Source organism: Mytilus californianus, unplaced genomic scaffold (assembly GCF_021869535.1).
Source record: "Mytilus californianus isolate M0D057914Y unplaced genomic scaffold, xbMytCali1.0.p SCAF_5, whole genome shotgun sequence".
NCBI classification, from domain to species: Eukaryota; Metazoa; Mollusca; class Bivalvia; order Mytilida; family Mytilidae; genus Mytilus; species Mytilus californianus.
The window spans coordinates 98,885,741-98,912,899 of record NW_026262701.1 but is presented as its reverse complement, the minus strand read 5'-3'; the positions used below and the strand labels follow the sequence as shown (position 1 = coordinate 98,912,899).

Below are 27,159 nucleotides of genomic sequence, written 5' to 3'. Positions count from 1 at the left end.
TTTTGTGTTTTTTAACTAATTTTGCTGTTTACAGTTTCTACCTATCTATAATAGTTTTTGAGATAGTTTCTACCTATCTATAATAGTTTTTGAGATAGTTTCTACCTATCTATAATAGTTTTTGAAATAATAGACAAAAACACTCAAATTAGTTTAAAATCGTCATTTACGGGCAATTACTCCTTAAGGTGTCCTCCAATGGTTTCCGTCATATTGGCATTTTTGTAGATCTTGAACTGCTGATTATTTTTGTTTTTTACGACGACGAACGACGACGACGGATTTCAAGTGATAGCAATAACTCACATGGCCCTATGGGCCAGATCGGCTTAAAAGACATAAACAAGAAGTGATTTATTATGCCGGTTTTATAATGTTTAGTTCTTCTGAACTGACTTTAAATGTATACGTTTTTTCTATACTTTTTGATATCCCACTGGTAGAACTTAAAAAGGTGTACGTTTTCATCACAATAAAACAAGATTTATCCCAAAACATGTTCCTGTGCCTTTCCAAAGCCAGGAACCTCGTCGTAGATCGTTTATTCTGTAGTCCTCCCATCCTCTAAAATTTCCAACGAAAGCACATTGTGCCTTTTGTGGACTTGGCTTTCAAGATGGTCAAGTGAAAACAAAATGGACTTATTTTATTGTTTGTTTAAATTTTTAACAGACAAAAGTCATTGTCGAGATTCGTTATCATTCTATAAAGTCTTTTTATGTAAGATTTATATTGAGTTTCATTCAGAATTCACTCTGCATAGTGACCATTACCCACTATTGGTAGTATGACTGAGGTAATTATTTTTTTATTTTGTAACAGTTTTGAACAAGATTTGGATATTGTGTGACAATTCGCTGGTTTGTTTTTGCAGAGCATAAGCACAGTCTATCAAAAGAACCAGTTTTGACGTTTCGGTATCATAGTTTCAACGTTTAATCAGTACTCATTTGAAACTAATCGAGGTGAAAACATATGCTAAAATATCAAATATATATAAAATATGGTCCGCAAATTTGATCGTTATCAATCAATTTGGGTTTTTTTAAAATGTCTTGAGGTATTTAAAAGTCTGGAAGCTCATTATTATTTCTTTCAATCATACAGCGAACCAGTGGTGGCTGAAATGACGTCGGTCTTATATTTGGTCCCGATAAGGATTTCCCATCAGTTGGTCTTTCACCAACAAGTAAAACATCGTCAACTTTTCTTTGTTCTAATTTGATTATTTCAAATTCCGTTGTAGGAACGTGTAAACCAAGAATATCACAACCTTTTGTACTAACCACTGACTGCGCAGAATCAATCTTCCACGTACCAATTATTCCACAAGAATTATTCCGCGCATGGTTCAGTGTATCCGTTGTGAAAAAGTCACGCGGTATAATACTCATCTGAGTCAAATTAAATTTATAGTCGGATGCTCCGGCGATTATTCGAGATTCTCTTTCCTTTAGGTAACCTCCCGAAACATGAACAGAGAGGGAACCATGGTTACAGTCTGGATCTCGGTAGAAATCGTACATTCCTTCCCATGATACACCATTAGCATGAAAGAGTAACGATCGTTTTAAAAACTGTCCGTACGATCTCGTTTCACAACCTCTGCTACTCCAATATCCATCTATGAATATTCTTCTTTGATTACGATTTTTGTCCAATCTAGGTGGCTTGAATTCATTTGACTTTTTTATTTTCCGACAAACTGTACAATCTCTGCTCTGAAAAAAAAAATTTAAAAAAAGTCGAATTGATACCAATTATTATTGAAAATTACAAAGCATGAAATTTTACCGTATATTTCAGTTAAGGACGCAAACGAATCATATCACTAGAATTAGGATGAATCCTCAAGGATTATTGTCGTGGTTTATTTTCTTGGTAAACTGAATATATTTCAAGTAACTGCAATGTAAATAAAACGTTGCTCGTGGAATTATAGAAAGTTACTGCGTCAGTCTTATTAGTTCGCCGAGTAGCCAATGCTTTGCTACTGGCGTGATTTTAAAATAGATAATTTTGATCGTAAATTTCCATCAGTTGGAATTCCCTTACACAAAATTTACCGTACACGGGCTTAGATGCTCTGTTTAGATCCTGTTGGTGCTTATGCTGTCAAACCTTTTTATTTATTTTGCTTTCAAAATGTTGGTCTAACACGTACCAAATGAAGGACCTTTCGAAGCAAAATTAAAATCAGATATCTGAAATTTATTTGCTATGCGAAGCCAAGATAAAGCTCATGTATTAGACATCAATGCCATACGAAGCCAAGACACAGCTCAGGTATCAGAAATCTATTGGGTAATACGAGGTAAAGATACAACTCGGGTATAAAAAATCATTTTGCAAAGATGCAACCCAGTAAGGGAAATCTAGTGGGTCATACAAAGCAAAGGTTAGATTCGAGTGAAAAGAATTCAGTGGATAAAACAAAACCGATATAACTGAAATAACAAACCCAGGAGACAGTAAAAGGTAAAGGAAATAAGTACCAAAAAACCATTGGTACACACAAATTAGAGACGCACATAAATCAGAAAAATAAAGTTTTGACGATATAAGGTGGAAGATACCAAAGGGATATATATTCTAACTCATAAGTCAATGACAAATTGACAATGACGTGGCAAAAACGACAAACGACCAAAAGACACACAATAGTATACAAAACACCATAGAAAACTAATTTAAAAGACTGAGCAACAAGAACAAAACCCAAAATCTAAGGTGCTCCGGATTCGGTAAGCAGATCCTGCTCGACATGTAGCACCAGTCGTGTTGCTTAGAAACGTACAAACGCACTGATAAGTTTAATTCAGTGTTGTCACATTCGAGGGAAAGAGACGGGATAGTGTTAACGACAATTGGAACATATCCGTCCTCATCTGTGTAACGGATATTCCATAACAGTCAATCAACTCGTGATGGCTTTCGTAAAATAAGGAAAACACAAGTAAGGAATTATAAATATAGTAGACAATTAAATGTATAAAAAAAACCTTGGTAATCAGAAATCCAATGCAATACAAGCAAGAAACAACACCAGGGGTTATAGAGGCAATTCAAGCAGACACAACATAGAAGTACGAACTACTGAAACATATTTGATGAACTGTGAAACTTAATATTCGAAACCCAAAATCATAACACCGATAAGGACATATGCCCAAAATAACATAGCTTCAATACAAGGACCATGTATGCACCGGAGAGTAACCTTAGTATTCAACAAATATCTCTGAATAAACTGAAAATTTTACTTCAGTGAAAAAGAAATAGCATTCCACTATAAGATAATGTTTACCGGGCTTGCAATCAAGTGGCATCAACCCAATGACAGAAATACAAAACTACAAGATGGTAAATTAGAAATATTAATTTGAAAGCACCATAAACCTATTACGAAAAATAATTTTCTCATGAGTGGTGCTTGAAATTAAATATTGAGTTACCAGAAACAAGGTGGAGACAACTCGATAATCAGACATCCAGTGGACAATATAACTTGGGTATCACTCAGGATTAAACAATCCAACGGCAGATACTCGGCAAAGATAACTTAATGTTAGAAAAAACGGGAATATAAGTTGACTTTGTATTCGCTGACGATATAGGACTGTAGACAATTGTGGTAAGAGACAAAAATAAAATTCAGCCTTTTATACTATCTTTTTTTCTTTTAGAGGTTCATTAGCAAACCGATATTGGTCTCTTTACACGACTATGGATGTCTAAAAGATGTCTTATCGTTTCAATACTTTCATATTTTCTGTACTTGATAAAACTTATTCCTCTCGATATAACTACAGCATCAAAGTTATATTAATGAGTCACAGAAACCTATAAAGTATCTATAGTGATTCACTGTAAACTGTCCAGTTTCAAAGACAAAGACCAACACTTGTAGTAAAATTACATTTTCTATGGTTGTTAATTTGTCTACCAATGTGACAACATAAGTTGATCAGAAGTGTTAATTTCATCAGTATGACCGAAGATGTTTCATTCTATATTATAACAATTAAATTATCATTCTGCTCTTATGGGAATATTGCAAAATATGGCAGAATTCTTTGTGAATATGATGGATGATTCATGATAATAAGTGTTTGCATTTTGAAATAAACATGTTTTCAATAAAACTCAAACGCAGTTATAAAGGTTGATATACTAAAAATTTTCAAACAATGACCAACAATTCTGATCTTATTTTCGTAAAATACTCCTTTTGTTTATACAACTGTTACATAACTTAGGGATTTAATAAGGTTGCATTTGACGGAACAATGAAGGTGAAAATAAATACCGTCATTGGACCGTTTGACAGATTGAAAAATTTATAATTGATGTTTTTCAGAACCAAAAAAAAAAATTACTAAAAAATTCTGCACAAAAATCACCAATTTCTTTGAACATTTCTCTAATACTGCTTATTTAAATTAAATTTTCAATTATATATTGCTCAACGATTTGTGTGTCTTACAAAGGTGAAGCCCCCTCGGGTGTGCTCTATACAGCCGTTGAATTGGGTTGTCGCAGATGTCACATCAACCTTTTGCGTGGGACAAAAGAAGATTACATGTTACATCATGAACCTACTTCTAATGTATTGTTACTGTAATGGATTTCATTAAGATTTTACACAAATGTATTTATAGATTTTTATCTCCTTATTTCAGACCCTTCAACGAATAATCCTTTCAAATATAGATTTTTCTATCACAAAGAACCTTCTGTCAGCACTGCTATGTCATTGGGGTGGCTCATTAACACAAATTCCATGAATAAAGGTTATTATAATAAGAATGTTACATTCAGGTGTGGCTGTTGTTTGTGCAGTTGCCCTTTTTGTTTGTGTTTTCCTTCTTTTCTACAGATTGTTTTAACCACATCTGTACAATCTTTTGCATTCTATATTTACTGAGTAGGCTTATGTTTTAAAGTAAGAGAATTCATACTTCACAAAAAAATACCAAGTCATTGCGTAGTGATCTTCCAGTTGTCTGATTTTCATAAATTACATCCAGCAAGCCCTGCATGCTTGTTTTCGTCCCATTCAAAGGCCTCATTTCGCGTTATATTATTTTGATAATTAATAAAAAAAATAATCGATAAATTTATTATTAGGTAATCAGCCAGTATACCGCTTTTATTTGTATAAGTCCGTAAAAGTTCATACCTAAGCATTTTGTAAAAAACTTGAATACGGCAGGGCATTATAAAATACGACAAAAAAGGGTATGGCGTCAAAATGTTCTACAAAAAAGGACAGGACGTCATGGAAACGAGGACAGAGCGAAGCACTCCTGGTAGCTACTGTTGGAAACACTAAGTAAGGGTAATCAGGAATTATGTTATGCACACCAAAATCGGTACCACAGTTGAGTAAAATTCAGGTGTCAAGTGTTGTGTGCAGTAATAAATACATTGTATGTATGTTCATCCGTTTTGTTTAATATACGTGTTGTCTTGTAACTAAACTGATCAGTTGAAAATCTGATCAGCCCATTGGCAACATTAAGTTATTTAAGATGCCACGCAACTCTAAGGTTTGTATATTAATTCTTTACATAATAACATTGACGGTACTTATTTTACTGCACACCAGATTCGCATTTCGATAATAAATGCTCTTCAGTGATTCTTGAAGCTGTATTTACACTAATCACGAGCTGTCTGTAAATTTTACGACTCGTGACAATGACGTGTGATGTAGTACTTTGCATATCTGTTAACTGTACTGTATTTATGTTGATGTTTGCATTGTGTATGATTTCATGCTTACTTTTCTTCATTACTAACATTGTCTGGTAACCGTTTGATCTGTATTAGGACACTATAGAAAGTTGTAAATTAAAATTTGATAACTTGCAAAGAACAATCATACTTACATTACCCTTCTTGAGTGGTGTCTGGTAACTATACGGTCTATATGTTGATCTCTGTTTAATATCTGTATGTATATTCCCCAGGTACAGCAAACGAGTAGGTTTCTGGTACCTGCTTATTTGGTTATCATTTAAGTAAGAATTATGCGAATTCAAGTTTGTTTTCTTTTTTAATTCAACTTTCAATAGCTGCAATTCGTGGAATGATAAAGATAAAAGTCCTGTACAATCAAAATCTTTGGATTTCTGGAATTTTCGTGGAAAGTTGAATATTTTATATTTTCTATATCTCTTAAGATTCATACCATGTAATGACTTGCAATACATTTTAATTCTCTTGCTAAGCTTTCTTGCGAAGTGTTTATTATATGGATTGATCGTTACATTATAGAGCCTGTACACTGACTCGGCACCGCCTCGGACCACCCATGACATTTGCTGAACTTTGATTGACCCTTCTGCTGTGATGCCATACTTCGGTCTGGTACACTGTGCATCAAAGTAGTAAAACTGGTTCAATTTAAACTTTTTACGTCGGAATATGTATTTTCGTACTAAAAATTCCGGACCGGGTCTGGTTTCACATCTGAAATAATAAAATGCAGATTACAAAATTATCTGTACCCCCAAAAAATTTAGAAAACCCATAACACAATGTACATTTCTATAATCAGTTCAAGAGATATTTTATGGGAACTTTATTTTATATAGACTCCAATGTAAGATTTTATTCTAATTAATTTACATATTACACTGTATCGACATAAGGTATATCCTTTCAAAGTGGAGACGGTTTTATAAAATTGTTAATCGAAGTCTTATTCTCTGTAGTTAAAAGCTTATTTATTGGCTGGGTCAAAGCTGGAGCAAAGCTGTCTCATTACTTTTGCTGCAGAGAGAAACACTTTAGGCAAAAGTTTTATTACTTCAATTACAATTTTAACAGGTGCGTGTCGAGTTTATTAATAAACTATATCTCTAACAATTCGCCCAATGACACATGCCAACCTCTCAAATGGCAAAACATATATCAGATGCACATTAAAATTCAATTAGATACAAGAGATAAATATTAAGATATGTGATATAGTACTAAATGTAGCAGTAATTAAATAGTTAACATTCAGAGTATTAAACGGTGTAGAAATATTTGTATATGTTTGAATGAATCAGTAGGATGCCAATGGACGACACCAGACTATAGCTATACAAACACTCGACAGTCTGATAAGTGCTCATCGTTTCATTCATTCGAATTTTTGAAAGAAATAAAAGAAAGTAGATTGATAGTTGAATATATATTATATATCTGATGTTTACTTAGTCTTTTAATACATAGTAAGTTTGTTCTATTTTACTGTATGTTGTTCCCTTCTTTTTTTGCATCAATATAGTCTTTTCTGAAAAATTGATGAGCAGAATAAATAAGCAGGGTCTGAACAGCTATTCTGCTTATTCTTTATTAATAGAAATAAGAAGCCAATGAGACAACTCTCCATATAAGTCACCATATATAAAAGGTAAACAATTATAGGTCAAAGTACGGCCTTCAACACGGAGCCTTGGCTCACACCGAATAGCAAGCTATAAAGGACCCCAAAATGACTAGTGTAATAAAAATTCAAATAGGAAAACCAACGGTCTAATCTACATAAAAAACGAGAAACGAAAAAACACTTAAGAACGACATCAACAAACGACAACCACTGAAAACTACGATGATCTTACACGTTTTAGGCAGTGTAAAAATTACAATCTCCTGTATATCAAAGCAGATCAAGCTGGAATTTCTAAACTGAGCTTTATCGAAAATGTCCATATCCATAATTTAAAAAAAAAAAAGATATTCAGATCATGAAATGTGCAGCGGTAGCTTCTGAGTGAAAAAAAAATATCGTTTGGTGATTCGTGAAAAAAATGTAATAATTTAGTAATTTAGTAATTTAATAAGTGCCTTCAATCGTAGAAAACAAAGTTTCTGCTGAACTTAACTTCGTAAAATAGTTTTGGCATATACTTATGACGGTACTAACAAGAATAACTTTATTAATCGGAGAGTTGAAAAATAAGTTCAAGATTTTATCATCGAAGTAATAAAATACTGATGTTACAGTTAGATGGAAAGAAGTCAGAAACATAAGACGTAACATCTGGAGTTCCCCAAGGAACTGTAATGGGGCCTCTTCTCTGTCTTGTATATATGAATGACCTGCCAGAACTAGTAACATCTAAAGCTAGATTATTCGCAGATGATTGCTTACTTTACAGAAAGATATGTAAAGAGGAGAATACCATCTTACTCCAGAAAGACCTAGACAATCTACAGAAATGGGAAGACACATGGCTCATGCAATTAAACCCTGACAAATGCGATGTACTACCGATAACAAATAAAAGGAAATCAATTACCAAGAACTACACCATACATTGAAAGACATTAAAGTTGTAAAGAACGCAAAATACCTAGGCCTTAATATCAGCCACAACTTATCATGGAACTATCACATAGGCACAGTAACCAAGAAAGCGAACACCATCAATTCTTTCTTGAGAAAAAATATCAGCTCCTGTCCAAATAAGATTAAGGCACAATGTTATACCACACTGGTAAGACCAATTATGGAGAACGATTGTATCATTTGGGACCTAATAACTCAGAAAAACATCAGAGAATTAGAAATGGTGCAGAGAAGAGCAGCACGTTTTGTAACTGGCGACTACAGAAACACACCAGTAGTGTAACCCAGATGTTAGAAGCCCTGCAATGGGTCGAATTACAAGAACACAGGAAGAGAGTAAAGACCATCATGCTCTACCGCATAATACAACATCTTGTTGTAATACCACCAGAACAATACTTAATACCGAGGGGTGTAGCATTAACAACAAGAGGACATGATACCAGATTCCTACTACCCTACTCGAGAATACAATCCCATCAGCAATCATTTTTTCCATCTGCAATTCGTCTATGGAAAAAAACTACGATCTGCTGTCGTCACAGCTTCCACATTGGAAGGATTCAAAGCCAGCCTACAGACACTTGCTTCATGTTAGACATTTCAGTTTTAATTGTAAATAACACCATGATGGCTTTTAACTGGATTTGTGTACATAGTTTGTTGGAAAGATGTTTCCTTTAGGCATGTGTAAATAGTCATTTTCGACTATACACCAGAGGTGGAATGCAAATTAATGGAAGAAGAAGAAGCGCTGGTCATTTTACGGATAATGTCCTTAGATACCAATAGTCAAACACTACTGGAAAACATGTATCCATCCAGTAGATAAAAGTGAAACCTATCGAATGTGTGGACTTCTAAATGTTTTATTTCTATATTGATTCTAAGAGCAGCAGTTATTACTTTATCAATCAATTCATTTTTTGTTTACTTCTCTCGCCTTAATGAAAGACAGCGGATAATAATAATAGCTGTGTCAGTCTTAATAATAGACACAAAGGCTTTATCATGTTGGCTAGGAATAAAAGTAGATGTGGGGTATACTTAAATGAGACTGCAACTCAGTGACAAAAATATAAAATAAAAAAAAAACATGAACGAGCAACATGCATTCTTCAAGAAAAGGTCAGTGTCTATGCATTATAGCAAGCTATAAATCGTCCGCAGTCTTAACAGTTGAGAGAGAAACTATCGGGGACTGTCATGGCATCACGCTATAGATAATGCACATTTTAAGGTTTTTCTTGTCAGGGTGTCCCTACGGTAGGCCTTTATTTGATCAATTCTGACACCCTCGATGATTTATACGACAAGAAAACCTTAAAAAATGCATTATCTATAACATGTATCTAAATATGTAACCGGTTTAAAAGTAATGTTCACTTGCCCAATTTTAAACTTTCAAAACGTTTCAAGTAATACACATTTAGATGGAAGTTGCGATTAAAAATATGAGTCCAACAAATAGTTGGTTACTTTTGTAGAAATAAGTTGCGATGCTAAATGTGTTGCAATTTTTAGTAGGACGTTGGACCATATAAGCCAGTCGCTGGTCGAATGTCTGAGCTAGTGCATATAGCTTTAGCTGTTGTACATTCAAGGCATACTTAAAACATGACTCAAGCACAGATAGAGAAGGACTAAAGTCGGTTATCATCATCCATAGTACTATGATTGCTCAATTATACTCGTATTTTTGTTGCACCTTGGAGCTAATGAATTATTCTTTTGCGCATTTGATATATACAGTATGTACTTAATTTGTTTGTGCAAATGAATAATTTAATTGTGGCCCAAACGAGCGACACATTGGCGCAAATTTAGAACCGCGCCCAGCTATTCATAACTAAATCTTCGTATAAAAATGTAGTTTAATATTAAAACATTGAAAACCTCTAAATAACCGTAAGAAAGTTAAAGTTTGAAAGAAATTTCATTTTTGTCCTGTTTTGTTACTTTACTCACGAATAAAAGTGAAATTTATCTGTGGTCAAGTCGTTAAAATACCTTTATACTATGAGAGGTTCGACGCGGAGTTTTCCAGAAGTACTGAGTTGAAATGTTGAAGCGGACATTTACTTAACAGATACAATACAGTGGTAATTACTTAGTATCAATTACGAGAATAGTATATAAACCATAGACAAACAGATTCCTTCTTTGTAATACTATATATACACAAGGAGAAATGTTACACTACAGTCAGCTTTTCTGTAAATAATCCACCCTTTTTAGTAATAATTCTTGTCATTTTAAACAAACGTATTTCATTTCAAAACTATCTTCCTATTTTAAATTCGTGCTGGTTTTTATCTAGATGTCCTTTTTTTGTTGTTATCATATAAATCCACCAATCCTTATCACATTTACCCCTCTAATGATGAACTACAGGGATATCTTGTTCTTTATGACCATTAACACGTAACAGCGTCGGATCCTGTTACCCTTAATATCATCATTTAGGCCAAGCAAATTAATTTGTATGTTGTTTTCAAATTGTAAGGACAAACACGAGTTTTAAATTTATTATCACTACATTGAAACAATTTACATAAAGAGAGGTTGACGAACGGCAATTGATTTTTCGTCTCTTTTTTGGGTTTTTATATTTGGTTTTTGGTGACCATTTATTTCTTACTTTATGGCATGGGTCTTCGCCCATAGTTAATGAACTGTGATCTGTAGATATGAAGGTAGTCATGTTAAGTCCTTTGGTCATAAACGGAACGTTGTCTTACAAGTATCTGCACTCCTATCATCTTTACTTTTGATCTTTTGATTAAGATTTTTAAAGAGAATTTTTGTTGTTGTTTAAAATAACGAGCCTACATTGATAAAAGCAACAAACTGGATGTTTTCCTTTTTTTAAATGTAAAAAGAAATTTACAATCGTCACGAGATGAAGATACATTATCTTTTTTCACTTATATAGTTTATACGGACAGAATACATGCAGAAAAAGAACAAAAAATTTATCTATCGTGGCCTAATCTCTTATACAAATAATGCTAGGTGTCGACTCGAAAAATTTCTTTTGTCCCGTTTTGTCACTTTACTTAAGGATAATAATAAGAAGTTTTTGGTTTTTTTCTGCAAATATTAGCCCTCCGTGTTTTGTAGTAAAGTGGAAGTTACTTAGTTGACACAGTATTTAATACATAAGTGTGATCGTTGTATTTATTCACTTTGTACAAATTAAACATGTCTGATTGCTCTTGACAAGGCAAATAAGAATGGTCAATAATTATTTAGAAATTGTGGAATTATTACATCGTTTTCGCACCTAGGTCCATTAAAGCTTTATTAAATCTAAAGTTTATTTTACTTCTATTTGTCATTTTTATTCCTGGTTTTTATGACAGTTTAAGAATTGAATTTAATGTAAATTTCTAATTTGAAACATTGATAGATATACAGCAAATTATCATTTTATTATTTCTCCTGAAATAGTGCCCGATGATCAGACCACATATATTTGTTTTAATTTCCACCTCTCTTTCTCTTTTATATATTAATCTAATTTTATAAATTTAAAAAAAAAAACATTATAATATATATTGATAAAAGTCAAATACTGACTTGATTTCGCACAACATTCAGTATACAATTGTTACAAGTAGATGAATATGAATACAGTTAAACTAAACTTGTCGCAAGTCTACAGACCATTGATGTCTATAGGAACACCTTAAATATAAGCAATCGCTTCAGCAAACTGAATGCATCAATCATATTTAGTTCAGAAATATGAGGTTTCTGACTATGTATACAATAAACAGCTCAAAAGAAACTAAAATCTTATTAAGTTTCAAGTCTATTTCAAAGGTAAACGATGTTCCATTTGTTTAATGTGGTCTTAATATACATCTGTACTTGCATTATGTGTACATTTTTTGGAGTCAGTTAGTTAATAAATGTGTTTCTTTATGCTTATCAATTATGGAAGATTTAAGCTATCTACTTAGTGTTGAACCATGGAAGTATTGTATACTATAATTATAATACTTTCATGGTTGACCATAATACAGTAAACTGGAAATTGTTACAAGTTCATTATTTAGGTGTTGCACTTTCTTTGACAGGAGTACGGAAGCGGGGAGAATGTGAGGTAAATTTTGTTGAGAAAGGAACCACCACAAAAAGTTTTGATGTGAATCAAACTCTACAATAGAATTATTATGTTACCTCGACGATGTCCAAACTCCTCTGAACTTCGGAGGGTACAATCTTTCTGTCTCTTCATTGGTAGATGGACATTTAATGTTAGTGTCTTTTGATGGAAGTTCATCGAATACACCAGCTACTGAATATGCTGTAAAAGTGAATATAACATGTAAATACAATGTAACTATATATACGTTAGAAATATTGTAAATACAATGTAACTATATACGTTAGAAATGTTGTAAATACAATGTAACTATATAAACGTTAGAAATGTTGTAAATACAATGTAACTATATATACGTTCGAAATGTTATCTGACACACCAATGAAATATTTTGAAAGTAAGACTATCATTAAAAGTAATATATTCGGTATCCAGAATTGAAAACAAAGTATAAATATTAATTATGTATTATCTTTATCCTGTCCCGTGTTTTATATATTGCATATCGAGGGAAGCTAACATGAGATTAATTGACTGTATTGTTTTCTTTTTAGGATAAGAATAAAATCAAAGCAGAATGTTTTGCAAAGTTATTTATTTTCTGTAGTATCAGACGAAGAAGCAAACAATAATGTTCCAGTATATAAATATGGCTTAAATATTCTACTGAAATATTTTAGACTAGGATAACCAGTTTAAGGCTGATGCGAAAATGGACTGCACATTTTGCATGATGCACATAAATCTACAACTACCACAGGGGTGTTTAACTACATCGACTTCCCATAAGGGTCTCTCACTGAAATTGTCTTGGTGATACATTTCATAGTGGATATTTATATTGCACACTTTTGCTTAAAGTTCTAATATAAAATCGGTATTTAACTTTCTGAACATTCCAAAAATTAACTCCTCTTCATAAACTATCCGTGAAAGAACACGTTTTAGAGGTAATAAATACATCGACAGTCTTTATTTTGTTAATGTACTGTAATCGACATAGGAATCGTATTTAATCTGCATGTTCCTTAACGTTTAGATAAATGATTATGTTTTTGCTGTTGGTACTAGTAGTGCACAGCTGCATGAAGTGTCAAACTCGCTGGTTGTTTAAAACTATCACTTTTGCTGTACAATGAATTTTTATTTTTTTATTTGTGCCACAATGGTGGATTTTTCTAGCAATAAACTTATGCTACTGATTACAGTGCACACGATATTTGAATTATGTATCGGTTATCTATGAGTATCGTCTAGTTGTCCCGAACATTGTTTCGGTTATCTATGAGTATCGTCAAGTTGTCTTGAATATTGTATCGGTTATCTATGAGTATCGTCAAGTTGTCTTGGATATTGTGTCTGTTATCTATGAGTATCGTCTAGTTGTCTTGGATATTGTATCGGTTATCTATGAGTATAGTCTAATTGTCTTGAATATTGTATCGGTTATCTTTGAGTATAGTCTAGTTGTCTTGAATGTTGTATCGGTTATCGATGAGTTCCGTCTAGTTGTCTTTAATATTGTATCGGTTATCGATGAGTATCGTCTAGTTGTCTTGGATATTGTATCGGTTATCTATGAGTATCGTCAAGTTGTCTTGGATATTGTATCGGTTATCTATGAGTATCGTCTAGTTGTCTTAGATATTGTATCGGTTATCTATGAGTATCGTCTAGTTGTCTTGAATATTATATCGGTTATCGATGATTACCGTCTAATTGTCTTGAATATTGTATCGGTTATCGATGAGTACCGTCTAGTTGTCTTGAATATTGTATCGGTTATCTATGAGTATCGTCAATTTGTCTTGAATATTGTATCGGTTATCTATGAATATCGTCTAGTTGTCTTGGATATTGTATCTGTTATCGATGGGTACCGTCTAGTTGTCTTGAATATTGTATCGATTAACGATGAGAATCGTCTAGTCGTCTTGATCTAATCACCGAACTTTTACTTGCCATGAGCAACACGTCTTGTGTCACTTAGTGGAACAGGAAATTCTTACCCTTTCGGAGCACCTGAGTACCCCACTTATTTTGGTGAGGCTTGTTTTGCCTAATCTTTAGTTTTCTGTGTAGTGTTTTGCGGACTGTTGTTTTTCTGTTCATCTATTTTCTCTTACCCTCTGTTTTTTTTTTTATCAGTTATGGTATTGTTTTAATTGGCCTTTAGTATCTTGCCCCTTTTTAAAAAAAAAATTTAATGACCGGAGTTACATGAGATATCAAACAATTACCTCAACAAATTGCAGAAACAACAAACAATAATCTCACCATGTTGAGTAAAGACACATTGACAAACAATAAACAACAATGTAACTGTAAGAGAACCTGAAAAATATGTGTCGGTGCAGTTTTCATGACAATATCCAGACTTTACTTGTTTAAAATACCTCCTCAAACAACAATAATACACAATGAAAATTTATCACAGCACACAAAAAGAAGGAATTTACAAGACTAATCAAACATAATAAACATTAAGCATCTGAAATAAATTCTATTCTGATGTTAATTTATCTGATGTAGATATTTAGACAATGCAACTTCATTTTCTTAACAAAGCCAAGTACTCTGTGTGGGTTATTTGTTAATTCATATAAATTATTACATTTTGTTATGATAGCTTTATATTACCCTGAGCCAGGTGGAGAACTAAATCCACTTGATACTCATAAACCAAGATACCTTACAAGAAAGATACTCGTAAAACATCTCATAAAATGTGGTCAGTTGTTATAAACAGTCCTCCTCAACAAAACAACTGGCGTGGTCAACAAGATACAATTACTATTCTTAAATTGATTGAGTCAGTACAAGAATTTAATGAATGTTATTTTTAATTAAACTTGTGGTCACTGCGACAAACGTTATTTATTAATGATTCAGAACGAAATGTAAAACGAACAAAAGTGTCAAAAACGTTAAACAAATTGGATGCCAGAAATTATTTATATCCCAATTACTTGATACCACATTCGCAATTTATTTGAAGTAAAAATGTAAGGCTCCTTGTAAATACTTGATGACAATCATTTGAGATTTAAAAGATTGTCATGATGTTTTTTTATAATCATCACTAATTCAATAAACCATTTTGATTTTCGAGCACGTAGGAGTATATACACTTTCTTTGAGAATACATTTGAAATGCCAAAAACAATGTGAACATTAACTTACGCAATGTGAAAAGTAACGAACATAGCTTACACAATGCAAAAAGTAACTCAAGTATAAGTTGTTGCAAAAAGTAATCCGCATCCATGTATATATAATGTAAAAGTTAAACGAGCATATTACCAATAATGTAAAAAAGTAACGAGAATAGTACAAATAATTCATACAAACATACAAGTAATTTTTTGGGGCCCTTTATAGCTTGCTGTTCGGTGTGAGACAATGCTCCGTGTTGAAGGCCGTACCTTGACCTATAATGGTTTACTTTTATAAATTGTAACTTGGATGGAGAGTTGTCTCATTGGCACTCATACCACATCTTCCTATATCTAAGCACAGTATACATAATGCAATAGGTAACAATGCAAGAGAAATAAGCATATGGTCTCTTATGGATAGAACTTACTTTGTCTCATTGGCAATCATATCGCATCTTAATAGCTTCTTTTATGTCATGTATATACAAAATGCAATAGTTGAGAATATCAAGCAAATGTAACTGTTTTGTTGATTCTCCCTTCTCTTGCGCATAATTATATTACAATGAATTCCTTTATTCTCTTTCAACTTGCATATCGATATTCGTCATAATTATATAAATCATAATTTTGAAAAATGCAGCACAAAATAGAAATTTCAATAAAGAACAAATGACAGATATTAACAATATGTAAATACATGATAGTGTTCTTCTATTATAGCAAGCATCATTATATTAATGTCTTATGTCTTAATGTTAATCAAAAGGTATAAAAAGGACAAGAAAGGGAGAGGAATGGGAATAACGAAACTACAAAACAGGTAAAAGGGGGTTTCACAGGTAATTTACCTACATATAAAAATCTAAACAGTCGTCGCGACATGGGCGTATTTATTAAGATTATGTTTTATCTCACGTAATACTCTAATTCTCTAAATATGGTTTTAATTATAAACAACAATTACACTGTAACGGAATTTCACATATTAACCATTCACCGTGTGCAAATTAGCTGCTTATTAACATTTTCTAATTTATCTTCAATGTCACATTTGGAAACTTTATCTTATTTTAACGAGTAAGATTTGGTGCAGTTTTTACTGTTACTTTTGAACTACAAGTGCAATTTTCAGTTGTGTAATTTGTGAGGTTTTAATGGCTTAACGATGGATTTGTCAGCTTTGATTCTCTTACCCTCAATTTCCTTAGGATTAGAAAGTACATGTCCAATTTTATTCAGTAACATATATATTTCTATTTGATTAATAGAAATGATTTAAAGAAGGGCATGTTTACAACTCAGGAGCACTAAATCATACCTTTCTTTAGAATAATTTTAAGTTGAAAATGTTTTCTTGAGTTTAGTGGACTATCAGAAATCATAGCTTGAAAACCTGTTGTTCTAGTTTCGTGTGCGTGTAAAAGCTCTGACGGGCAGGACTATTTCGATAAGTTACTGCCTCTTATTGCTCAGCATCAGACACAAATCATTAATGAAAGAACCTAGACATTGACAAAAATAACAAGCCGATGCATCTTAATTCATAAGTACTGGCGGGAGTTAGCAGCCGAGTCTGATATTTGTTAGACTATGCAACTAATTTGCTTCTCTATTCACTGTATGACTCTATGTTTCCTGAGTTCTTCTACTTTTCTGATAGTCTTAGAATTATTTCAAGAAGAGGCGGCTACTTAAAGTGAATTACATCAAATATCTGTAATATCCTTCGGTGATGGTAAGGACAGAGATCTGTTCTAGTATAAAGATCATACTAAGGATTTTTATAGTTAGATCTTTACTGTGAAAATCCTTGATGTAAAGAATATCACTTATTTCAGTAATCGATTGACCGAAATGTACAGAATCAGAGTGCTGGCCAACATCTTTCGGTACCATAACAACAAAAAGAAACTAGGAAGTCACTGTTGTTAATAGGTTTATCAGCTTCTTCGTGAACAAAAAGACAGCATAAAAATGAACAAGATACACATTTCTGAAGTGTTAGGACGGAGGATAGTAGTTCTAAAAAAAGCTTGCATGACAACTTTCAATTTTAGGCTAGTCGGAACAATTTCAATCTTCAATTATACAGGCATCATCTACTCTTATCTGTTTTGCCAATAGATTCTTCTAAAGCATCATTGTGAATCAGTTTTGAAATATATTCTATCATCCCTCTATGTTACATGCCCTTTTTTCCTTCCAGTATAATAGCAGTAGCAATAAAAGTATTTGCTTGCCACGTGCCAGATTAAGATAATTTGACTAATGCAATTTCAAATCAAACGTTATTTTATGTCGGACTACGGAAGTGCATCTCAATAATTTGCAATCAGAGATGCTTTAATCTTTACATAAATAGGATTTTGTTATCAAGGTGTAAAAGAAATGAAATGTTTGCTTAACAGGCAATTTGTCACTTTCATACTTTTTAAACGCACATTTTATCGTCTTTTTTTTTTAATTTGTTGTTAGCTATAAAAAAGCATAACGCCAGAAGGTCAAAGGGGTAGGTCTAGTTTCCACTGTATATCTGTTTCACTCACAGGGTCAAATAAAAAAGTTATTAAAAATCTGCTGGTATCTATTTTTCAAAAATCTTACATTTTTTATAAATTTAAAATTTAAGGCTACATATGAAAGCGGAAGACATTCTTAGTACATTTTTGTAAAAGTTAACAGGACACCCTTCAACGCAATGAACCATATGTCTGAAAGAAAATATACAACTTTACTTCTTATAGTGTTTTGGTTTTGGTAAAGTATTTCCCTTTTATATTTTTTTTTATAAATTCTCAAAATCAGCAAACATAATTATCAAAATTGCAGTTTTATAGAACTGTCATTAGGCATACCTAATTAGGTCATATATTTAGAAATTAGTGATTATATAATATATTATTATAACACACATGATGGTATTTTAGTAAAAATTTAAAGACGTCTTGAAAAAGTCTCTTGTGTGGAATAATTTTTGCCGTACTTATTTTATCGGTTATGTACTATATTTACAAATTAACTGTTTACAAAACTTTGAATTGTCGGAAAAACTAAGGACTTTCTACCCCAAGAAGATTACCTTAGCTATATGTGTCAAAACCCTTCGGAATATTGGGTCCTCAATGCTCTTCAACTTCGTAGTTGATTTTTCCTTTTTAATTTTTTTTATTCGAGTGTTATTGATGAGTGTTTTGTAGACGAAACGCGCGTCTGGTCGTACAAAATTATAAGCCTGGTATCTTTTATGATTATTTTAAAGTAGCTTTTTTTCAAAAATCAAACTTATTATCAACATTTTATCCTTAATTTTCAATGTTTCGAGCGTAAATAAAATATCTTGCTTTGCAGGTATATCTGTATATGATGTTAGTTTAGGATAAAGATAACCAGGATTAACCGACTAAACCAGAACAAACAAAGGATTAATAGTTAAAACATACCAAGTATGTAAATCTTTGACAGCTGGAACTCTTCATAAGACAGGATACGACATAAGGTACTCCGAAGTGATTATTGTAAATAATGTTTTTATTTGGAGAAGTGCTGTGAAGATGGATCAAAAGATCTTGGCACTTAACGGATTAACAACAATAACGTGCCATATATTGTTAGTAGAATGTTGTCTCCGACGCTATTACCTTAGCTTGAATTGTGTCAAGTTAATTTTAATGGACTCAAAACAGGCAGTGCATCATACTTTGTAATTTACATTGTCTAAATATGAATAAAACAAAACAAAAAAGAAGTAAACTATGACGAGAAAGCAAGCAAACGGCACAACTTTAACAAAATTAGACATCTAGAGTTCACCATATTATCTTCAACAACGAAAATAAAAGAAATAAAAAGACACACGTGACAAGCTCTTAATAGCCTGAAGTCGAGACAAGAAATTATCAGTCAAAGAAAAACTTATTCTGTTCACAAAGCCAAATGATCCTAGAAAAGGAACTTGATATATTTGTAAAAGAATAAGAATCACCCCCCCCCCCCCCCCCAAAAAAAAAAAACAAACCCAAAAAATAGCTACATGAAAAAACAATACAATACAATATCGTGTGAAATACTCGCGATTAATCTTTCTGTCGGTATTTCATTTTCGTTTATGAATTCCGTGTAAATGATAGATATATTTGCTGTTTCTGACGAAGTTATCTACAACCAAAGCGACCAAGAGCTTGTTATGTGGTAGGAACATTTGTACTATACCATATGCTCTAGATGTCTTTTTGTTTATTGTGTTTTTTGGTTGCAGTCTCTTAGACATGTACTCTACATCTCCTTGTATCTTCAGGTATCAAAATACCATTTATCTGTTTGTAATGAGAGCTTGCCAGTGAATTATATTCCTGCATTTTTACTACATGTGTATATAAAAATAAGGAGATGTGGTAAGATTGCCAATAAGACAACTATCCACCAAAGTTAAATGAAGTGGATAATAGCAATTATAGGCAACCGTACGGCCTTCAACAATGAAAAAAACCCATACCATAAAGTCTGCTATTCATGTGAAACAATTCAACAGAGAAAATTATCGGACTAATTTATAAAAAAACAATTTACGATAAACGATAAACATAAAGAATGTGGCTAGGTTGAACATGTTTGTTTTACAGAAATAAGAAGATGTGGTATGAGTGCCAAAGAGACAACTCTCCTATATCTGTTTTACATTTTTTTGCTACCTGCTTTACGCTTCCTTTTTATTCATTGTACTACACGTCTTGCCGCTTTATGCTAATTTTGTGATTTTAGTATTTTCTTTAGCCTAATTGCTTTGTTTCAAATTATTATTTATGTACTTAAAAGACATTTAAGGGGTGTTTGTCCCACGTGCTTTTTTATTTCGTTTTGATGCTTATGTGTGCTTATTCTATTTGACGTTTATGTGTGCTTATTCAATTTGACTTGCATGTATGCTTATTGTATTCGTCGTTAATGTGCACTTAGTTTATTCGATAATTATGCGTAATATTTATATGTGCGCTTGTCTTAGCTGAATCTTTGCTTACAGTGATGATCTGTATATATGTTATAGTCGGTTGTAAGGAGTTTTATTATTTACTGTATATATATATATATATATACAAGTCTAAATTGAAAACAACGTTCAAACCTGTGATTGCGTTGGATAAAAACCGCCATTTTTATACGTGTGCATGCAAAACAAATTTCTTGGTAGAGGGGTCTAAATACAGCACAAACAACATTTTCCAAAAGACAAAATGAGTGAAAAAATATATTTTAACAAAACGCATTTGACTAGCAGGTCGAACAACTGATGTTCTTAAACCCTGCTGACTGCCATTGGCGATTGCCAAATAAACGGATCACAAGATGTTACAAAATAGATCTTAACATTAATTTATTACCAAACAGAAAACAATAAACTTGCGGAAAAGATGGTATACCGCAAACATGAGGTGCAAAAATTTGTACACCATATCCGGATTTCGACAATTAATGTCTCTTCAGTGATGTTAGGAATCGAAACGGTATTTGGAAGGCCATATAATTTATCTCAATTTAGGATAGACTCTTGAATTTTGAAAGAGTCAAAATAGGATGAACGGATCATATAAACCCGAAGGCAAATATAATACAAGCCCAAACGAAAAAATACAAACAAGTCTAAATTGAAAACAACGTTCAAACTTATGATTGCGTTGGATAAAAACCGCCATTTTTATACGTGTGCATGCAAAACAAATTTCTTGGTAGAGGGGTCTAAATACAGCACAAACAACATTTTCCAAAAGACAAAATGAGTGAAAAAATATATTTTAACAAAACGCACTTGACTAGCAGGTCGAACAACTGATGTTCTTAAACCCTGCTTACTGCCATTGGCGATTGCCAAATAAACGGATCACAAGATGTTACAAAATAGATCTTAACATTAATTTATTACCAAACAGAAAACAATAAACTTGCGGAAAAGATGGTATACCGCAAACATGAGGTGCAAAAATTTGTACACCATATCCGGATTTCGACAATTAATGTCTCTTCAGTGATGTTAGGAATCGAAACAGTATTTGGAAGGCCATATAATTTATCTCAATTTAGGATAGACTCTTGAATTTTAAAAGAGTCAAAATAGGATGAACGGATCATATAAACCCGAAGGCAAATATAATACAAGCCCAAACGAAAAAATACATACAAGTCTAAATTATAAACAACGTTCAAACCTATGATTGCGTTGGATAAAAACCGCCATTTTTATACGTGTGCATGCAAAACACATTTCTTGGTAGAGGGGTCTAAATACAGCACAAACAACATTTTCCAAAAGACAAAATGAGTAAAAAATATATTTTAACAAAACGCATTTGACTAGCAGGTCGAACAACTGATGTTCTTAAACCCTGCTGACTGCCATTGGCGATTGCCAAATAAACGGATCACAAGATGTTACAAAATAGATCTTAACATTAATTTATTACCAAACAGAAAACAATAAACTTGCGGAAAAGATGGTATACCGCAAACATGAGGTGCAAAAATTTGTACACCATATCCGGATTTCGACAATTAATGTCTCTTCAGTGATGTTAGGAATCGAAACGGTATTTGGAAGGCCATATAATTTATCTCAATTTAGGATAGACTCTTGAATTTTGAAAGAGTCAAAATAGGATGAACGGATCATATAAACCCGAAGGCAAATATAATACAAGCCCAAACGAAAAAATATAAACAAGTCTAAATTGAAAACAACGTTCAAACCTATGATTGCGTTGGATAAAAACCGCCATTTTTATACGTGTGCATGCAAAACAAATTTCTTGGTAGAGGGGTCTAAATACAGCACAAACAACATTTTCCAAAAGACCAAATGAGTGAAAAAATATATTTTAACAAAACGCATTTGACTAGCAGGTCGAACAACTGATGTTCTTAAACCCTGCTGACTGCCATTGGCGATTGCCAAATAAACGGATCACAAGATGTTACAAAATAGATCTTATTATTAATTTATTACCAAACAGAAAACAATAAACTTGCGGAAAAGATGATACACCGCAAACATGAGGTGCAAAAATTTGTACACCATATCCGGATTTCGACAATTAATGTCTCTTCAGTGATGTTAGGAATCGAAACGGTATTTGGAAGGCCATATAATTTACCTCAATTTAGGATAGACTCTTGAATTTTGAAAGAGTCAAAATAGGATGAACGGATCATATAAACCCGAAGGCAAATATATTACAAGCCCAAACGAAAAAATATAAACAAGCCTAAATTGAAAACAACGTTCAAACCTATGATTGCGTTGGATATAAACCGCAATTTTTATACGTGTGCATGCAAAACAAATTTCTTGGTAGAGGGGTCTAAATACAGCACAAACAACATTTTCCAAAAGACCAAAAAAGTGAAAAAGTATATTTTAACAAAACGCATTTGACTAGCAGGTCGAACAACTGATGTTCTTAAACCCTGCTGACTGCCATTGGCGATTGCCAAATAAACGGATCACGCCTGAGATGTAACAAAATGGATCTTATAGTTAATCTATTACCAAACAGAAAACAATAAACTTGCGGAAAAGATGGTATACCGCAAACATGAGGTGCAAAAAAAATGTACACCATATCCGGATTTCGACAATTAATGTCTCTTCAGTGGTGTTAGGAATCGAAACGGTAAGATAAAATGCAAATTTGCGGAAGCAAATTTTTGTTTTTCCCTTGCCGGGACTCATGCTAATGGGATATCGAGACAACACCGCCTGCACTGACGAGGAAAGGTAACACTTGGCCACCGAAAGCAGAATTTTTAGTTCAGTCTAGTTGGCCGAGTTGTCTAGAGCGCTGGATACAGTACAGGCGGTGTTGTCTCGATATCCCAATAGCATGAGTTCGAATCCCGATGAGGGAAGAACAAAAATTTGCTTCCGCAAATTTGCAGAGTTAACATTGTTGTGCTGATATTTAGAGTAATTATGAATATAATATGTGTTTTCAGCCGTGTATCACCTTCACTGGTGATCCAATCGATGGATCTGTCGTAGAGTTGTCACTTGTTTAGACGTACTTATCAAAATAATTATTTCTGTGACTGTATCTTACGATCCTTTACGATATATAATTTAGCTAATCTGCATTCTATTCCATTTTCATTCCTAATATATCATGTACTGTGTTACAAATTTAGATTCTACTGACGAGGAAAGGTAACACCGAAAGCTGAATTTTTAGTTCGGTCTAGGTGGCCGAGTGATCTAGAGCGCTGGAGACAGTGCAGGCGGTGTTGTCCCGATATCCCAATAGCATGAGTTCGAATCCCGGCGAGGGAAGAAGATCGGGGAGGAAGTAAAGAATCAGATCTACTCTAACATTGTTAGGTTGATTTTCTAGGCACTATATATATAATATATATATGTACTGACTCTTAATGAAATTGATATACTTTCATACTTGCTTACTTACTTTATTGCTTACTTCCTTACTTAAGTCATGATGCTTGTCCTTTTTATTTATATTTAAATTGATTTTTTTTAAAGATATCCTTTGACCTGGTGAATAATAAATGACAAAATTAAATAATATTACATTGTAAGAAAAAGGTAAAACTCCGGAGGTCCAGTTCAATAATTTGACAAGAAAGATGATTTTATCTGTTAACAAAGTATCAACAAGTTTTCTTATCTATACGTAGAATAAATAAACTGTCTGTTCAAAATGAGATAAATTTGTCATCCTTCAAAATCTAGCTACTTCGTTTATCAAATTCTCGACAAACTACCTAAAATAACATTTATGCAAACTTGGCCATTATATTAGGATAAAGGGATTTGTGGTATATACACATCAATTGATTCAGTTAAAACTTTTCACGACCGTGCAGGCTTTTGGGAGACCAGTATTTTAATGTTCTGTATTCGTTTCATGGCTTTAGATTTTTGCTTTTATTTTATTTTTCGATGAAGCTAACTAACTGAATAATTTTTCACGGTAATAATTGCAACAATAAATGTTAAACTGACTTAATAGCGTTACTTGTAAAGTCATATATATGTCCGATAACTGTATTTTTAATTGTGGAAAACAGATCTAAATAAGTTCTATAATTTCAAAACACAGACTTGATTCAGTCATGATACGCTACTTGACTGAAATTCCTCAAATCACACTGAACGTAATTTTCTTACGGGTGAAATCAGAAATTATAAAATTTAATTTTATTTTTCGATGAACCTAACCAACTGAATAATTTTTCACGGTAATAATTGCAACAATAACTGTTAAACTGACTTAATAGCGTTACTTGTAAAGTCATATATACGTCCGATAACTGTATTTTTAATTGTGGAAAACAGATCTAAATGAGTTCTATAATTTCAAAACACAGACTTGATTCAGTCATGATACGCTACTTGACTGAAATTCCTCAAATCAAACTGAACGAAATTTTCTTACGAGTGAAATCAGCAATTATAAAAGCATTTATTAATTTCAAAACCGTTCTTGTATCAATAAAACTTGCACTTGTAAAAGTAATAAATTTTATTAACGTGACAAATTAAAAAAAGGCTGCCATCTCAGGTAAACGTTGCTATCTGGACAGACTTCAATATAGAGTAATTTATCACCTGTAAATTACTGGCAATTAATCTCTTGTATCTAAATTGTTGACCCTCCGTTACCGTCACTTTATGACACTTTAATCCCACCATAAATACTTTCATTTTACTTATATATCATATTTTTACTTAAATATCTTTTTATATAGATAAACAATGCTTGAAATTAGAAATCGCTTTGACCAATATATTTCTGTTTCGAATTAAATGTAGGTATTTAATTAAGGAATCTTTAAACAAACAAAAAATAACAGAGCAAAGAAAAATATAATAATTTATGATAATTTTTAATTGCTTAACTGATTTATGATGGTATGATAACTTAGATATGTTAAGACACTACAATATATTACTTCTAAGAAACACATACTCACCTAGAAAGAGACTGGACAGAAAATTTCTCCACATTTTTTGAATTTTTATCCGCGTGGAAATATCACCATAATTTGCTTGTAATTATCACATTTCTGTCTATTAAACATTACTTTTATTTCATTCTTTATGTTTACATGGTTAAGGGAATGTTAATCCATTTGGAGTACCTAAGTTTGTTTAAACATCTCTAAAACACTTCTATGTATCCTACTAAACAAATTTAATTACGTCCACCACGAGAGTTGATCAGAATGACCATTCAACGTTTGGCGTCACGACAATTACAAAAGGCCATGCTAACCCGGTATACTCTATAACACCAATTAACAACTTTCTACCACGTTAACTAGAATATATCATAGTTAAACAGGAATTTTCGAGTTATCATAAGAAAATATTAACTTAAGTAAAACATTTGTAAAATTTGAATTAACGTCAGTCGTGTATGGGAAAACTAATCAGATACGAATAAATAAGAGATTAGACGGTAGATTCTTTTTAAGTTTACTCTAGCGGGGTCAATAGGTCGAGAGGAGATAAATTACAAATACTTTTTCTGAAGACAAAATAATTAATGTGAATTCGTTGTAACACACGCACACTATGATTGTATTGTTGTTTGTACAACGTATCACGTACCTCCCTTTAAATTTTCTTATTATCCACACATTACAATGTATATAATTTAACACAAACATCGTTTGCAGGTCTCCTCCCATTTTCTACACCGCACCCTATGTTTTCAAGACGAATGTCAAATCCTATTAGTTCAGATTGTTTAATTAAATTGAGTAACAAATACAAGGTAGTCCCAAACATCTTTTTGTAGTTTTCCACCAATTTTTCCTATACTGCTCCCTACGAGTTTAAGAATGATTTCTTATTTTATTAACCAGATATGCTGTCATTGTCTTGTCCCGTACACTGATAGTACTTGGGTGCCGGCAGTGCAGCATTATTTACATTTTACAAACACTTTTTAAATCGTCTTTGCAACCACTTGTGACAAGAGTCATTATTTAACAACGAACACTTACTTTGATGTAAAATATATTTAAAAGGGAATAAAAAATGAATAACAATGTAGAATTTAAAAGAAAAGTAATTAATATCATACAAGTATAGGTAAAGTGAAGTTACTTTTGGCTTTGTTATAGGGAATTCCGAGTCATTGTAGTCTTTTTGAAGATTAAAATAGAGTACTATGCTAATAAATTATCCTTAATAAAATGAGTGTTACCAGTAAGAATTTTTAATTAGGATATCAATTTTTACTCAAACGAGATGAATACAGTTTGAATTACTCAATATTAGTTGGTGGGTAAAAGGCATAATTTGATATTTTAAGCAGAAATCAAAGGTTATTTACAGATTACATGTGGTTTTATTCGTTTGAAAGGACAATAACATATCGTTTGTATTTATTGTGATAGTGACTATATTTTCGTAGGAAAAAAACGCTGTAAAATGGTTGTATCTTTATGCTGATTCTGTACATTGTATCTTCAACGGGACTTGATTATGCACCATTCATAATAGCTTTGATGTGATGCGGGCTTTC

At 32.5% G+C, this 27,159-nt stretch overlaps 1 protein-coding gene across 1 annotated transcript; it reads right to left on the bottom strand.

Moving 5' to 3' along the window:
• Nucleotides 1-631: 631 nt before the first annotated feature.
• On the bottom strand, nucleotides 632-26,633 carry LOC127700383 (protein APCDD1-like). The gene is made up of 4 exons (XM_052203825.1): nucleotides 25,598-26,633; nucleotides 12,539-12,665; nucleotides 5,895-6,477; nucleotides 632-1,721 (listed from the first exon to the last, which is right to left on the bottom strand). Exons 1-4 carry the CDS (start codon nucleotides 25,629-25,631, stop codon nucleotides 1,065-1,067), a joined length of 1,401 nt encoding a protein of 466 aa, XP_052059785.1. The 5' UTR covers nucleotides 25,632-26,633; the 3' UTR covers nucleotides 632-1,064.
• Nucleotides 26,634-27,159: the final 526 nt, after the last annotated feature.

Coding starts and splice junctions, on each gene's coding strand:
- LOC127700383 (XM_052203825.1), bottom strand. CDS start 25,631: ATGTGGAGAAATTTTCTGTCCAGTCTCTTTCTAG. Junction 12,666..25,597: donor TCTGTCCAGTCTCTTTCTAG/GTGAGTATGTGT, acceptor TCACTTTTACAG/CATATTCAGTAGCTGGTGTA. Junction 1,722..5,894: donor CACCACTCAAGAAGGGTAAT/GTAAGTATGATT, acceptor TTTTTTTTTCAG/AGCAGAGATTGTACAGTTTG.